The 18,011-nt window shown below is 37.4% G+C and overlaps 1 protein-coding gene across 1 annotated transcript; it reads right to left on the bottom strand.

Annotated features, from left to right (window-relative positions):
* Positions 1-5,705: 5,705 nt before the first annotated feature.
* On the bottom strand, positions 5,706-17,607 carry LOC115900740 (zinc finger protein 729-like). Its single transcript, XM_030942333.1, is given in 7 exon segments — positions 5,706-5,838; positions 6,217-6,310; positions 6,313-6,465; positions 6,541-7,572; positions 7,575-9,269; positions 9,595-9,690; positions 17,550-17,607. Coding segments are annotated over 7 exon segments (3,261 nt in total).
* Between the last annotated feature and the right edge of the window lie 404 nt (positions 17,608-18,011).

Genomic DNA, 18,011 nt, shown 5'->3' with positions numbered 1-18,011 from the left:
GCGCGGTGGCTCAAGCCTGTAATCCCAGCACTTTGGGAGGCCGAGACGGGTGGAACACGAGGTCAGGAGATCGAGACCATCCTGGCTAACACGGTGAAACCCCGTCTCTACTAAAAAATACAAAAAATTAGCCGGGCGAGGTGGTGGGCGCCTGTAGTCCCAGCTACTCAGGAGGCTGAGGCAGGAGAATCGATTGAACCCGAGAGGAGGAGCTTGTAGTGAGCTGAGATCCGGTCACTGCACTCCAGCCTGGGTGACAGAGCAAGACTCCGTCTCAAAAAAATAAAAAAAAAAAAAGGAAAAAAAAAAGAAAAAAAAAAGAAAATTAAATTTAGAATTTTTACTTACCATTAACTCTCTTATAATTTCTAAGATACATTTTGTAACAAATTTTATGCTTGCCACACTTTATGTAAGAATTCAATAAGATTCTTCTTTTACAAACAAAGAAAAACAATGCTAACTGATTTAACTTTTTCAAATGTGGACAGTGTATGCCTCTCAGATTAGTTAACTAATCTCAAAGTTATATTGGTAAGCAAATTCTCCACTCAAAACTATTTTTTTAAGCACATGAAAAATACCAACTTTTGGCCAGGCACAGTGACTCATACCTGTAATCTCAGCACTTTGGGAGGCCGAGGGGGCAGATTACGAGTTCAGGAGTTCGAGACCAGCCTGGCCAACACGGTGAAACCCCGTCTCCACTAAAAATACAAAAGTTAGCCCGGCATAGTGGTGCGTGCCTGTAGTCCCAGCTACTTGGGAGACTGAGGCAGGATAATTGCTTGAATCCAGGAGGCGGAGGTTGCAGTGAGCTGAGATCATGCCACTGCACTCCAGCCTGGGTGACAGAGTGAGACTCTGTCTCAAAAAAACCAAAAACCCACCAACTTTTTCATCAGAACCTACAAAGTACTATGTAAAATAACATGGTAGGAAGACAAGTGAGAAAACTGTAGCTGTAACACAGAAAAAGGAGAAAAGCTGTGATGCATACATCCTTGAAATGAACGTAAGACAAACAAAACTGAAGATAATTAAAAAATAAAGAAGCAGAATATCTCTTTAAATTCAGCAAGAGTGAGCTTTGCATCCTGGAAATAAAAATGTCCTCTCAACATGAGGAATCAATGTAATTTCTTCTCCATTCATATTTTCCATTCTGACTTAAAGTTGCAAACTAACTTCAGAAGGAATACTTACGGCTTATCATGAAGCATCTGCTACACAGCAAGCACTGCCATATTTGCTTGCTGCATTTATACACAAAAACATCCTCTTGACTTATGGAAGCCTCCCTAGTACTTACCTGAACAAATTTGCTCAGTAAATAAATAAATTAGCTTATGACAATTTTAAAAATGCAGAGGAACAATAACTAAGTAAAAGTGAGCTTATATGGGGTTCTCCAAGTAAAAGAAACAAATGGAATCTTCTAACTAAATAAAATATAACTTAATACACTAATTGTGGAATTACATCTAAAGATCGTTTTGTGTACACTACTAAATTTCATAAAAATTATTCTTACAATCCATGACATAATGTATACTTCATAAATTATAAAACAAAAAAAAAAATAAGAAAAAAGAAAAGTATGTGTCTGGCATGAGTACCAGCCAAGTAAAACCAAAGAAATTTCAAGGGGAGATTCTTTTTTTTTTTTTTTTTTTTTTTTTTTTGAGATGGAGTCTCGCTCTGTCGCCCAGGCTGGAGTGCAGTGGCGCGATCTCGGCTCACTGCAAGCTCCTCCTCCCGGGTTCACGCCATTCTCCTGCCTCAGCCTCCCGAGTAGCTGGGACTACAGGCACCCGCCACTGCGCCCGGCTCATTTTTTTGTATTTTTAGTAGAGACGGGGTTTCACCATGGTCTCGATCTCCTGACCTTGTGATCCGCCCGTCTCGGCCTCCCAAAGTGCTGGGATTACAGGCTTGAGCCACCGCGCCCGGCAAGGGGAGATTCTTAACCATAAGATGTAAGATTTTACAATAATGAATTCAATGCAAACCAGAGAGTAAAGATTTGCTTTCCACATTTTTTAGGTTTTTGGTTTTCTAGTAAATTAGTCACTTTATTATAATAATTTTTGTTCTAATACTTTTATTTTCTGAAAATAGGTATAAACTCAGAATTACGCAAACACACCTACTTCATAATTTTCTTGCACCTAAATACCTTTAGAGTGACATATGTGTATATTTAACCATATGTAAATCAAAACTAAAAGTCTGTATGTATCTGTTTGCAGGCATAGTGGCCACATGTTCAAAGAAAAATATGTAACACATTTTTATTTACATTCCTGTACGATTTTTATTATGACCACAAAAATGACCTTATAATAAACAACAATTTAAATGTACATTTCAAAATAATTAAAAGTGTAGATTTGGATTGCTTGTAATTCAAAGAATAAATGTTGAAGATGGTGAATCTCTCATTTACCCTGATGTGATCATTACATATTTTATCCTGGTATCAAAAATATGCCATATATGGCAGAAATATATATATACACTATGTATCCACCATAGTTAAGAAAAAGTTTAAGTTTGTCAAGGCAAAAAAAAAAAAAGTTTAAATAAGATTAAAACTATAAAAATTAACCTATGAGAACAATATTCTTTAACTTATGTGCAAGTTAAATACACTGAAAAAAGAGACGACTACAGATGTTATGCCACTGTTACCAAATAGTAACTGTGACCATTTCTTAACTACACCCTTGAGTAAGGTAGAATAGGTCAAAGTGAGTGGCATAATAACACTTCATTGAATGTACAATAGACTTAACATGTCAAAAAATGTTTTAAAAAAATTAAGTTCACATATAATCTAAAAATTTATGAATGTACTACATTACATAAAACACAATTAAAATAATATACTACTAATTTAACTAAAATTTTAAAGTTTTTTTCACTATAATGCACAAGAATTTATTACGCAGAACACCTACCTCATACATCACCCAATATTGTAAGTTAACCAGAAAAAGCCTCTCCACTTAGATTTTTATCATGCATTTTATATTTTAATATCCTTTCTCTTTTAAGAGAAAGGTCATGAATAATGCCCACCTAATAAAAAAGAATCTCATATCTCTGATGCAGCAACAATTGATCACATGCTTTCACATGTAAATAAAATAGGAATGAAGATGATGAATTTGAGTTGAATTACATCCTTATTTCTTTTTCAAAGAGTAATTTTTTTCAGTATTACAATGTTAAAAGTTTTTTGATAATTGAAATATATAAAAAGTATACTTCAAATATATTTACAATTCTCCAGAAAACCATCTCTTTTTAAAGTTATATGCAACAACTTATCTAACAATTTTAGTTTGATATTTTTTACACTCAACACACTGATTTAGTGTAACGTCTGAAGTGCCAATACCTTATTTCTACTGTGAATTCTCTGATATGTACATAATTTTGGATTAAATATTTTTCATATTTACTGCATCTACAAAAAGTATATATCTTAGCATACTCTGATTTTTTCTAAGCTGTAGTTTATAAATTTTTGCCCAAATTTATTACATTTGCAGGGTTTTTCCTCCAATATAAATTCCCTGATATTAAACAAAGTTTGAGCAACTTTAGGGTTTTTCTATAGTACAAAATATGCACAATATTTAGATCTGTGATACAAATATAGTACTACAACCCTCTTTATATTTGTAATGTTTGTCCTCAAAAGAAATACGACATATATTTTCTAAAAGATATTCTGACAGTAATTGCATTTTTAATGTTTTGATTAAGTATAAACTGTGAAGATGTGAGCAGATATTAATGGCTTTTCCACATTCTTTATAGGTGTACTTTTTTTTCAAGTATAAATGCTTTCCTATGTGATAAGGTGTCTTGGCTAAATGTTTTGTCACATTCTCCATTAAGGAGTTTTCTCCAGTATAAATTATCTTGTAATCAAATGTGACTACCATTTAAAGGCTTTGTGACATTACTCACGTCTAGGGTTTCTTGACACTATGGTTTATGTTTAGAGAAGTTTAAGGTGTTCTCAAGAGCACTGTCATGTCTTTTGGATTTGTAGTTTATCTCTAGTATGATTTGAAAACTTATTAAAAACTTTGTCACATTCTTCACATTTGTAGAACTTCTCTGCAGCATAAATTATCTCATGTGTAATAAGGGTTGAAATGTTTTTAAAGCTGTTGTCACATTCTTCATATTTATGAAATGTAACTTCTGTATGAATTATCTTATGCTTAGTAAGAGTTGAAGACCAGTTAGAGACTTTTTTTTTTTTTTTTTTTTTTTTTTTTTTTTTTTTTTGAGATGGAGTCTCGCTCTGTCACCCAGGCTGGAGTGCACTGGCCGGATCTCAGCTCACTGCAAGCTCCGCCCCCCGGGTTTACACCATTCTCCTGCCTCAGCCTCTGGAATAGCTGGGACTACAGGCGCCCGCCACCTCGCCTGGCTAGATTTTTGTATTTTTTAGTAGAGACAGGGTTCACCGTGTTAGCCAGGATGGTCTCGATCTCCTGACCTCGTGATCCGCCCGTCTCAGCCTCCCAAAGTGCTGGAATTACAGGCTTGAGCCACCGCGCCCGGCCCAGTTAAAGACTTTGTTACATTCTTCACATTTGTAGGGTTTTTCTTCAGTATGAGTTATCTGATGTGTGGAAAAATGTGAGAAATGGTTACAGGTTTTGCCACGTTCTTCACATTTGTAGGGCTAGTTTCCATTATGAATTATCTTATGTTCAGTAAGGATTGAGGACCAGTTAAAAGCTTTGCAACATTCTTCACGTTTGCAGGGTTTCTCTACAGTATAATTGTTTATTAAGAATTGAAGAATGGTTATAACATTATTCATTTCACATTTGTAGGGTTTCTCCCCCATTGAATTATCTTGTTTAGTAAGAGTTGAGGACTGGCTAAGTGTTCCCACTTTCTTCACATTTGTAGGGTTTTTCTCTGGTATGAATTTCCTTATGTCTAGTCAAGTTTCAGAATTGATTAAAAGCATTGTCACATTCTTCACATTTATAGAGTTTGTCTTCAGTATAAACTATCTTATGTTCAGTAAGGTCTGAAAACCAGTTAAAAGCTTTGTCACATTTTTTATATTTGTAGGTTTTCTCTTTAGTATTAATTATCTTAGGTTCAGTAAGGTTTAATTACCAGTTAAAAGCTTTGCCACGTTCTTCACATTTGTAGGGTTTCTCTCTAATATAAATTATCTTATATTCAGTAAGATTTGAGAACCCGTTAGAAGTTTTGCCACATTCTTCACATTTGTAAAGTATCTCTCTAGTACGAATTACTTTGCACGCAGTAAGTTTTGAGAAACACTTTAAAGTTTTGCCAAATTCTTTGCATTTGTGGCATTCCTCTCCAGTATACATTGAGTAAGGTTTGAGAACTGGTTAAAAGCTTTGCCCATTCTTCACATTTGCAGTTTGTATCTAGTATGAATTATCTTATGTTCAGTAAGATTTGAGGACTAAAAGCTTTGCCACACTCCTCACATTTGAAGGGTTCTTCTTCCGTATGAATTATCTTACGTTTGGTAAGATTTGAGGACCGGTTAAAAGCTTTGCTATATTACTGACATTTGTGGAGTTTATCTTCTTTAGGAATTCTCTCAGTTTGAGTAAGAGCTGAGCAATGGTTAGAAGCTTTGCCACATTTATTACATTTGTAGGGTTTTCCTCCAGTATCAATTACGTGTATTTAAGGTGTGAGGACTGGTTAAAGGCTTTTCCACATTCTTCATATTTGATGGGTTTCTCTTCAGTATGAATGGTTTTCTGTCTAGTAAGCTTTGAGGATTGGTTAAAAGTTTTGCCACATTCCACATATACACCGTGGAATACAATGTAGCCATAAAAAAGGGTAAGTTCATGTACTTTGGATGGACATGGATGAAGCTAGAAACCATCATTCTCAGCAAACTATCATAAAAACAGAAAACCAAACACCACATGTTCTCACTCATAGGTGGAAATTGAACAATGAGAACACTTGGACACACGGCGGGGAACATCACACCCTGGGGCCTGTCAGTGGGTGGGGGGCTGGGGAGGGATAGCGTTAGGAGAAATACCTAATGTAAATGATGAGTTGACGGGTGCAGCAAACCAACATGGCACATGTATACCTTTGTAACAAACCTGCATGTTGTGCACATGTACCCTAGAACTTAAAGTATAAAAAAGAGTTTTGCCACTTTCTTTACATTTGTAGGGTTTCTCTCCAGTATGAATTGTTTTATGTCTAGTAAGGCTTGAGGACTGGTTAAAAGTTTTGCCACATGCTTCACACATGCAGGGTCTTCTCTAGTATAAATTATCTTACGTGTATTAAGGTTTGTAAAATGGTTGAAAGCTCTGCCACATTATTCACATTTTTAGGGTTTCTCCCCAGTATGAATTATCTTATGTTTAGTAAGGGTTGAAGGATGGTTAAAAGCCTTGCCACATTCTTCATATTTGTAGGGTTTCTCTCTAGTATTATTTTGCCTAGTAAGGGGTGAGGATTCCTTAAAAGCTTTGGTACTTTCTTCACCTTTGTAGGGTTTCTCTCCAGTATGAATTGTTTTGTGTCTAGTAAGGTGTGAAGACTGGTTAAATGCTTTGCCACATTCTTCACATTTGTAGGGTTTCTCTACAGAATGAATTATCTTATGTTTAGTAAGGGTTGAGAAATTGTTAAAAGCTTTGCCACATTCTTCACATTTGTAGGGTTTCTCCCCAGTATGAATTCTCTTGTGTTTCCTAAGGGTTGAGATATTGTTAAAAGCTTTGCCACATTCTTCACACTTGTAGGGTTTCTCCCCAGTATGAATTATCTTATGTTTCATAAGGGTTGAGGAATTGTTAAAAGCTTTGCCACATTCTTCACATTTGTAGGGTTTCTTTCCAGTATGAATTATATTATGTTTTCTAAGGGCTGAAAAATGCTTAAAAGCTTTGCCGCATTCTTCACATTTGCAGGGTTTCTCACCAGTATGAATTACCTTATGTTCCGTAAGTTTTGAGGACCACTTAAAAGCTTTACCACGTTCTTCACATTTGTAGGGTTTCTCCCCGGTATGAATTATCTTATGTTTCAGAAGGGCTGAGAAATTGTTAAAAGCTTTGCCACATTCTTCACATTTGTACAATTTCTCTCTAGTATGAATTAGCTTATGTTTCTTAACGGTTGAGGGATTGTTAAAATCTTTGCCACATTCTTCACATTTGTAGGGTTTCTCCCCAGTATGAATTACTTTATGTCTCGTAAGGTGTGAGGACTGCTTAAAAGCTTTGCCACATTCTTCACATTTGTAGGGTTTCTTTGCAGTATGAATTATCTTATGTCTTCTAAGGGCTGAGAAATGCTTAAAAGCTTTGCCACATTCTTCACATTTGCAGGGTTTCTCTCCAGTGTGCATTATCTTATGTACAGTAAGTTTTGACAACCCCTTAAAAGCTTTACCACATTCCTCACATTTGTAGGGTTTCTCTCCACTATGAATTATCTCATGTTTTCTAAGGGTTGAGGACTGGCTAAAAGCTTTGCCAGATTCTTCATATTTGCAGGGTTTCTTTCCAGATGAATTACCTTATGTTTTCTAAGGGCTGAGAAATGCTTAAAAGTTTTGCCACATTCTTCACATTTGTAGGGTTTCTCCCCAGTATGAATTATCTTGTGTTTCATAAGGGTTGAGAAATTGTTAAAAGCTTTGCCACATTCTTCACATTTGTAGGGTTTCTCCCCAGTATGAATTATCTTATGTTTCATAAGGGTTGAGGAATTGTTAAAAGCTTTGCCACATTCTTCACATTTGTAGGGTTTCTCTCCAGTATGAATTATCTTATGTTTCATAAGGGTTGAGGAATTGTTAAAAGCTTTGCCACATTCTTCACATTTGTAGGGTTTCTTTCCAGTATGAATTATCTTATGTTTTCTAAGGGCTGAGAAATGCTTAAAAGCTTTGCCGCATTCTTCACATTTGCAGGGTTTCTCTGCAGTATGAATTACCTTATGTACAGTACGTTTTGAGGACTACTTAAAAGCTTTACCACATTCTTCACATTTGTAGGGTTTCTCTCCACTGTGAATTATCACATGTTTTCTAAGGGTTGAGGACTGGCTGAAAGCTTTGCCACATTCTTCACATTTGTAGGGTTTCTTTCCAGTGTGAATTATCTTATGTCTTCTAAGGGTTGAGAAATGCTTAAAAGCTTTGCCACATTCTTCACATTTGTAAGGTTTCTCTCCAGTATGAATTGCTTTATGTCCAGTAAGGTGTGAGGATTGCCTGAAAGCTTTGCCACATTCTTCACATTTGTATGGTTTCTTCCCAGTATGAATTATCTTATGTTTCATAAGGGTTGAGGAACTATTAAAAGCTTTGCCACATTCTTCACATTTGTAGGGTTTCTTTCCAGTATTAATTATCTTATGTTTTTTAAGTGTTGAGGACTGGCTAACAGCTTTGCCACATTCTTCACATTTGCAGGGTTTCCCTCCAGTATGAACTACCATATGTATAGTAAGTTTTGAGGACCACTTAAAAGCTTTACCACATTCTTCACATTTGTAGGGTTTCTCTCCAGTAAGAATTTTCTCATGGTTTCTAAGGGCTGAGAAATGGTTAAAAGTTTTGCCACAATCTTCACATTTGTAGGGTTTCTCTGCAGTATGAATTACCTTACGTTCATTAAAATTTGAGGACCCCTTAAAAGCTCTGCTACATTCTTCACGTTTGTAGATTTTCTCTCCAGTATGCATTCTCTTATGGTCAGTAAGATTTGAGGACTGGTTAAAAGGTTTGCCACATTCTTCACATCTGAAGAATGTCTCTCCAGTATGAATTATCTTATGTTTAGTGAACGCTGAAGAGAAGTTAAAGGCTTTGCCACATTTCTTACATTTGTAGGGTCTGTCTTCAGTATGAATTACCTTATGTTTAATAAGGGTTGAGAACCATTTAAAGGCTTTGCCACGTTCTTCACATTTGTAGATATTCTCTCTAGTATGAATTCTCTTATGTTGAATTAAGTGTGAAAGCATGAGAAATGATTTGTTACATTTTATACATTTGAAAGTTTTCTTTTTAGTGTGTCTAACCTTATTTCTATTTGAATTTGAATATTTATGAAAGACTTTCATGTATTTGTTACACTGAAATATTTTTCTCTGGGCAGTTGTCCTACAATAGTTAAGTTTATTATAACCTTCTTGATGCATCTTACACTCATTGGCACTTTTACAATATTTTCTTAATTGTAAATTCTTTTTTTTTTTTTTTTTTTTTTTTTTTTGAGACGGAGTCTCGCTCTGTCACCCAGGCTGGAGTGCTGTGGCTGGATCTCAGCTCACTGCAAGCTCCGCCTCCCGGGTTCACGCCATTCTCCTGTCTCAGCCTCCCGGGTAGCTGGGACTACAGGCGCCGCCACGTCGCCCGGCTAGTTTTTTGTAGTTTTTAGTAGAGACGGGGTTTCACCGTGTTAGCCAGGATGGTCTCGATCTCCTGACCTCGTGATCCGCCCGTCTCGGCCTCCCAAAGTGCTGGGATTGCAAGCTTGAGCCACCGCGCCCGGCCTCTTAATTGTAAAGTCTTAAGTCCACATCTTGTATATGTTCTCAGTATTACTTCTTGGAAACAATCTTTCATGCTCTGATCTGGCCAAAGGTCTTGTGTAAAATGAGAACGCATAACTGGAAGAAATAAAAGTAACAAATTATTCCACTTGCTAGACTCAAATATACTTTACAAATCTAACCTATAAAATTATAAAAACCACAAAAGCAAGATGGCACAGCAAAATAAGACAGGCCCTAATTTCTTCATAGACATATAAATGTAACAAAAACACACTAACCAAAATACATTTGTGGAAAAGTTATAAATGAGTTAAGTGTATAGAGTACCCCAAGTCAGTACAGTGCAAAGAACCACACAGAAGGAAAGAGAAGTCTGTTACAGTTTCCCAATGCAGCTCTTCCTGATCCCCAAAATAACATAGGGACTTTAGAAGTTAACTGATGGCTGGGAATGGCAGCTCACTCCTGTAATTCCAGCACTTTTGGAGGCCAAGGTAAGTGGATTACCTGAGATCAAGAGTTCAAGACCAGCCTGGCCAAAACGGAAAAACTTCATCTCTACTAAAAATTCAAAAATTAGCCAGCTGTGGTGGCACACATCTGTAGTCCCAGCTACTCAGGAGGCTGAGGCAATCACTTGAACTTGGGATGTAGAGATTGCAGTGAGATGAGATTATGCTAGTGCACTCCAGCCTGCGTGACAGAGTGAGACTCTGTCTCAAAAAAAGAAAAAAAAAAAAAAAGTAAATTGCCAACTCCTGGTTTACTCTTTAAAGACAAATAAAACAGTGGCACATACATATTTATTTCTGGCTTCTAGGGGCCTTTCTAGACACCGGTTTTTGTCTCTCATGACATAAAGTGCTGAAAGAAATGGTGGCATACTTTAAAATGATAGCTTGAGTCTGCTGAGACCAAAGTTAGATGTTATAGCAGCAAATATAGTACCACACACAAAAAAATAGATGTAGCAAGTGATTACTACTGAGAAGAAACATGAATACATGAATAACGCTTTTCATCAAAACAAACAAACAAGAAAATAACACACACACACAATTTCAGACAAGATGCATTCTAAGAACATGTTTGACAGACTCCCAGAATCTCTAGCCAAGACAACTGGCTTCAGACTATTCCAGGACAAGGCTACATTATGAAGATTGCAACAGGTAGCTTTTTTGATGTACAAATTTTAATCAACGATTACAATGTATATAGAATATTAGGACAACGTGGCCCAATCAAAAAAACTATAAAATTTTTAGAAAGCAACCATAAAACAATGAAGATTAATAAATTAATTTTAAAATTTTCAAATAAATTATAACAGTGAATGAAACAGGAACACAGACCGCTATAAAAAATTGAAAAAAATGAGGATACCTCTTCCCCTAATGGCGTGAGGTAATTCATGAAAATGGCTTGCTATTCACCTAAGCCAGAGAACCCCACAATATCACGCTAAACAAGAGGTTCATAAGGGCTATTCTTATATAAGACAAAATAAACTTTAAAGCAACAGCAGTTAAAAAAGACAAAGAGAGACATTATACAATGGTAAAAGGCCTTGTCCAACAGGAACATATCACAGTCCTAAACATATATGCTCCTAACACTGGCGTTCCCAAATTTATAAAACAATTACTAGTAGACCTAATAAATGAGATAGACACCAACAAAATAATAGTGAGGACTTCAATACTCCACTAACATCACCAGACAGGCCATCAAGACTGAAAGTCAACAAATAAACAATGGATTTATACTATACCTTGGATCAAATGGACTTAACAAATATATACAGAACATTCCATCCAACAACTGCAGAATATACATTCTATTCAACAGCACACGAAACTTTCTCCAAATAGACTATATGATAGGCCCCAAAATGAACAAGACATTTAAGAGAATTGAAATTATATCAAGCACTCTCTCAGACCACCGTGGAATAAAAGTGGAATTCAACTCCAAAAGGAACCTTCAAAACCATGCAAATACATGTAAATTTAAAAACCTGCTCCTCAATAATCATGGGGTCAAATATGAAATCAAAATGAAAATTTAAAAAATTCTTCAAACTCAACAACACAAGTGACACAACCTATCAAAACCTCTAGGATACAGCAAAGGCAATGCTAAGAGGAAAGTTCATAGCCCTAAACGCCCTAAACATCAAAACATCTGAAAGAGCACAAACTGACACTCTAAGTTCACACCTCAAAGAACTAGAGACACTAGGACAAACCAAACCCAAACCCAGAAGAAGAAAAAAAAAAAAAAAAAAAAAAAATCAGCGCAGAATGAAAGGAAATTGAAATAAACAGACAAAAACCAAAAGAAAAACCTGGCTCTTTAAAAAGATAAATGCAATTGACAGACTATTAGCAAGATTAACCAAGAAAAAAAGAAAATCCAAATAAACTCGATAAGAAAGGAAACAGGAGATATTACATCTGACACCACGGAAATACAAAATGTCATTCAAGGCTACTATGAACACCTGTAAGTATACTAACTAGAAAACCAAAAAGAAAGGCCGGGCGCGGTGGCTCAAGGCTCTAATCCCAGCACTTTGGGAGGCCGAGGCGGGTGGATCACGAGGTCAGGAGATCGAGACCCTCCTGGCTAACACGGTGAAACCCCGTCTCTACTAAAAATACAAAAAACTAGCCGGGCGAGGTGGCGGGCGCCTGTAGTCCTAGCTAATCCGGAGGCTGAGGCGGGAGAATGGCGGGAACCCGGGAGGCGGAACTTGTAGTGAGCCGAGATCGCGCCACTGCACTCCAGCCTGGGTGACACAGCGAAACTCCGTCTCAAAAAAAAGAAAAAAAGAAAACCTAAAAGAAATGGGTAAATTTCTGGAAAAATGCAACCCAACCAGCTTAAATCAGGAAGAATTAGATACCATGATCAGACCAATAACAAGCAGTGAGATTGCAAAGGTAATTTAAAAGTTACCAACAAAAAAAGCCTAGGACCAGGCAGAATTTAGCAGAATTATACCAGACATTCAAAGAAATATTGGAAAGGCCGGGCCCGGTGGCTCAGGCTTGTCATCCCAGCACTTTGGGAGGCCGAGGCGGGCAGATCACGAGGTCAGGAGATCGAGACCATCCTGGCTAACACAGTGAAACCCCGTCTCTACTAAAAATGCAAAAAATTGGCCGGGCACGGTGCTGGGCGCCTGTAGTCCCAGCTACTCAGGAGGCTGAGGCAGGAGAATGGCGTGAACCCGGGAGGCGGAGCTTGCAGTGAGCCGAGATCGCGCCACTGCACTCCAGCCTGGGTGACAGAGGAAGACTCTGTCTCAAAAAAAAGAAGAAAAAGAAAAAAAAAGAAAAACAAAGAAGGATTGGTACCAATGCTATTGACACTATTCCACAAGATAGAGGAAAAGGGAGCCCTTCCTAATTCATTCTGTGAAGCCAGCATCACCCTAAAGCCAGAAAAGGGCATTAACCAAAAAAGAAAACAACAGACTAATGTCCCTGATGAAAACAGATGCTAAAAGCCTTAACAAAACACTAGCTAACTGAATCCAACATATCAAAAAGAGAATCCATGATCAAGGGGTTTAATACCAGTGGTGCAGGGATGGTTTAACAAATGCAAGTCAATAAACGTGACATACCACATAGAAAGAAATAAAAACAAAAATCACATGATCATCTCAATAGATGCAGAAAAAGCATTCAACAAAATCCCTTTATGATTAAAACTCTTAACAAAACTGGCATACAATGGACATACATCAATGTAATAAAAGCCATCTATGACAAACCCAGAGCCAACATAATACTGAATGAGGAGAAGTTGAAAGCATTCCCTCTGAGAACTGGAACAAGACAAGGATATCCACTCTTGACATGCTTCTTCAACAGAGTACTCGAAGTCTTAGCCAGAGCACGGAGAAAAGAGAAAGAAATAAACGGCATCAAAATTGGTAAAGAGGAAGTAAAGCTGTCACTGTTTGCTGATGATATGACTGTTTACTTTGAAAACCCTAGACTTTTCAAGAAAGCTCCTAGAAGTGATAATTCAGCAAAGTTTTCAGATACAAAATTAATGTATACAAATCAGTAGCTCGTCTATACACCACAGCGACCAAGCAGAGAGTCAAATCAAGAACTCAACCCCTTTTACAATAGCTGTGAAAAAAAAAACCCAAAAACTTACAAATATACCTAACCAGGCAGGTAAAGACCTCTACAAGGAAAACTACAAAACACTGCTAAAAGAAATCACAGATGACACAAACAAACAAAAAAAAGAAATGCTAAAATGAGTCTTTTAAGTTGAAAATAAAATGATGGTAGATACCATCAGAAAACATATAAATATATAGTTTTCTGTTAAAGGTAAATATACAGCTACATATAAAATTTCTTACTAAAATAATAGTGCATAAAACCCTTAAAATTCTTCTATAGAATATAAAAACAAAATATAAATCTGCATAAATCTGAATACACAACATGAAACAATTTGTAATTTATTTAAATTATAATAATTTATAATATTAATAGCAACCTGGAAAATATATAGTCTTTTGTTCAACTGAAGTTATGAAATTAAAACATATTGATTTAATCTTAAGATATTTTACATAATGTCCATTTTCCAAGATAACTACAAAAATTTTATAGAAACTACGCAAAACAAAATAAAATAAGCAAAGCGTGCCACTACAGAATTAAACAAAAAATAGTGAAACAAGAAATGAGAAAAAATATGTTTAAAAAAAACCATATAAAACATAACAATGAAGGCTGGGCGCGGTGGCTCAAGGCTGTAATCCCAGCACTTTGGAAGGCCGAGGCGGGCGGATCACGAGGTCAGGAGATCGAGACCATCCTGGCTAACATGGTGAAACCCCGTTTCTACTAAAAAAATACAAAAAACTAGCTGGGCGAGGTGGCGGGCGCCTGTAGTCCCAGCTACTCCGGAGGCTGAGGCGGGAGAATGGCATAAACCCGGTAGGCGGAGCTTGCAGTGAGCTGAGATGTGGCCACTGCACTCCAGCCTGGGCGACAGAGCGAGACTCCGTCTCAAAAAAAAAAAAAAAAAAACATAACAATGAAACTGGTATGTAATTTTATTTTATTTTATTTTTTTTTTGAGATGGAGTCTTGCTCTGTTGCCCAGGCTGGTGAGCAGGGGCATGATCTCAGCACACCACAACCTGTGCCTCCGGGTTCAACTGATTCTCCTGCCTCAGCCTCCCGAGTAGCACGCCACCATGCCAGGCTAATGTTTGTATTTTTAGTAGAGATGGGGTATCACTATGTTGGCCAGGCTGGTCTTGAACTCCTGACTTTGTGATCTGCCCGCTTTGGTCTCCCAAAGTGCTGGGATTACAGGCATGAGTGCTCCCAATACAGGAGCACCCAGATTCATAAAGCAAGTCCTTAGACACCTACAAAGAAACTTAGACTCCCTTACAATAGTAATGGGAGACTTTAACACCCCACTGTCAACATTAGACAGATCAACAAGAAAGAAAATTAACAAGGATATCTAGGAATTGAACTCAGCTCTGCACCAAGTGGACCTAATAGACATCTACAGAACTCTTCACCTGAAATCAACAGAATATGCATTCTTCTCAGCACCACATCACACTTATTCCAAAACTGTCCACATAGCTGGAAGTAAAGAACTCCTCAGCAAATGTAAAAGAACAGAAATTATAACAAACTGTCTCTCAGACCACAGTGTAATCAAACTAGAACTCAGGATTAAGAAACTCACTCTAAACCACTCAACTACATGGAAACTGAACAACCTGCTCCTGAATGACTACTGGGTACATAACGAAATGAAGGCAGATATAAAGATGTTCTTTGAAACCAATGAGAACAAAGACACAACATACCAGAATCTCTGGGACACATTTAAAGCAGTGTGTACAGGGAAATTTATAGCACTAAATGCCCACAAGAGAAAGCTGGAAAGATCTAAAATTGACACCCTAACATCACAATTAAAAGAACTAGAGAAGCAAGAGCGAACACATTCAAAAGCTAGCAGAAGGCAAGAAATAACTAAGATCAGAGCAGAACTGAAGGAGGTAGAGACACAAAAAACCCTTCAAAAAAATCAGTGAATCCAGGAGCTGGTTTTTTGAAAAGATCAACAAAATTGATAGACTGCTAGTAAGAGCAATAAGAGAGAAGAATCAAATAGACACATTAAAAAAAAAAAAAGATAAAGGGGATATCACCACTGATTCCACAGAAATACAAAGTACCATCAGAGAATACTATAAACACCTCTACACAAATTAACTAGAAAACCTACAAGAAATGGATAAATTCCTGGACACATACACCCTCCCAAGACTAAACCAGGAAGAAGCTGAATCTCTGAATAGACCAATAATAGGCTCTGAAATTGAGGCAATAATTAATAGCTTGCCAACCAAAAAAAGTCCAGGACCAGATGGATTCACAGCCGAATTCTACCAGAGGTACAAGGAGGAGCTGGTACCATTCCTTCTGAAACTATTCCAATCAATAGAAAAAGAGGGAATCCTCCCTAACTCATTTTATGAGGCCAGCATCATCCTGATACCAAAGCCTGGCAGAGACACAGCAAAAAAAGAGAATTTTAGACCAATATCCCTGATGAACATTGATGCAAAAATCCCCAATAAAATACTGGCAAACCAAATCCAGCAGCACATCAAAAAGCTTATCCACCATGATCAAGTGAGCTTCATCCCTGGGATGCAAGGTTGCTTCAACATACGCAAATCAATAAACATGATCCAGCATATAAACAGAACCAAAGACAGAAACCACATGACTATCTCAATAGACACAGAAAGGCCTTTGACAAAATTCAACAGCCCTTCATGACAAATTTTTATGATGTGCTGCTGCACACAGGACACACGGTCACCGCTGTGCATAACAAGATCTCCACTTAATTGTACACACTAAAATTTGAGAGGTGTCTTCTAACTCAGCATGTCTGTGATATTGCCCCCTCAAAAGTATAGTCTGAATTTAGCCACAAAGAAACATCAGTTTTATGCAAAAGCCAAAACACAGGTAATTCCCATTTTGTGTAATTTTTAATAGCCATTGCCATCCTGTTTTTAAAAAAAAAATTTTTTTTTTGAGACAAAGTCTTGCTGTGTCACCCAGGCAGGAGTGCAATGGTGCAAACTTGGCTCACTGCAACCTCCGCCTCGCAGGTTCAAGCAATTCTCCTGACTCAGCCTCCTGAGAAGCTGGAATTATAGGTGCCCACCACGATGCCTGGCTATTTTTTGTATATTTAGTAGAGACGGGATTTCACCATGCTGGCCAGGATGGTCTCGAACTCCTGCTCATGTGATCCACCCACCTCGGCCTCCCGAAGTGCTGGGATTACAGGCGTGAGCCACAGCGACTAGCCTTAAAAAAGCATTTACTTAATGCTCTTCGGCATAGAGCTAATGGAGAACACAGACGGAAACTCAACACTACATGTTCTTCTTTTTCACTAAGGATCCCAGCTTTTCCCCAATAGGAATCTTGAGTATCCACACCTTGCCATGTTCAACAACCACAAGTGAAACATTTTTAATACTGTAGACCATAAATTCATCATGAGAATCCTGCATGGCATATAAAATCCAGGATGTAGAGAATATAGAGACGGCTCTGGTATATAGGAAAGAAATATTTTTCAGAGATTCTTGACTATCATAAGAATTTTAAAAGGTAGTTAAAACAAACTCATTAGGGATGAAAAGTACAAGTAGAGATGTAAAGGTTGGCAAGGACTAAACGCATGGCATTCCAGGAGGCAGAATAGACACAGCTCTTCATCTGAGATATGTTTAGCTGAAAAAAAGCCATTTTTTTTTCTCTTTCTCCTCTTTCTCTGGGATTCCTTCTCAGATAAGATTCTCTGGACAAATTACACCTGCACCTTGAGAGAACATGCCTTTAAAGGTATCAGCACCACCTCCTTACCTGCTACCATCACACTCACAGGCAGAAGGACCAAGACCTGCAGAGAAAGTCCATCCATTTCTTTCCTCTGTAAGAGATTCCAGAACTATGAGCTGCCCTATGGAGTTAAAAATGTTTCTCCTTTCCTGTCCTCAGGGGCCCTCCCCTGTCACAGACATGAGCAATTTTTGCTACGTAATTGAAATATGGGCCACACTGTCCTGTCCCTACCAAACCCAAACACTTCAGGCCCTGTGACCACCCTTTAGTGAAAAAGAGGAACTTAACTTCCATGAATGTATTTTAAACATCTCAAACTCGACTCTGGCCTCACCATAGAGTCACAAGAGGCCCTTAATTACAACAATATGGATGCTTTCAGGGCAATAAATAGAATCTGTGGGGAGGGCACAACTGGAGATTTCTGCAAATTGATCATGTACTTTTTGTTTTTGTTTTTTTTTTTTTTTTGAGATGGAGTCT

The sequence above is a fragment of the Rhinopithecus roxellana genome, chromosome 12 (assembly GCF_007565055.1).
Source record: "Rhinopithecus roxellana isolate Shanxi Qingling chromosome 12, ASM756505v1, whole genome shotgun sequence".
NCBI lineage: Eukaryota > Metazoa > Chordata > Mammalia > Primates > Cercopithecidae > Rhinopithecus > Rhinopithecus roxellana.
Note: the sequence above shows the minus strand (reverse complement) of the source record. Positions and strands in the feature narration are given on the sequence as shown.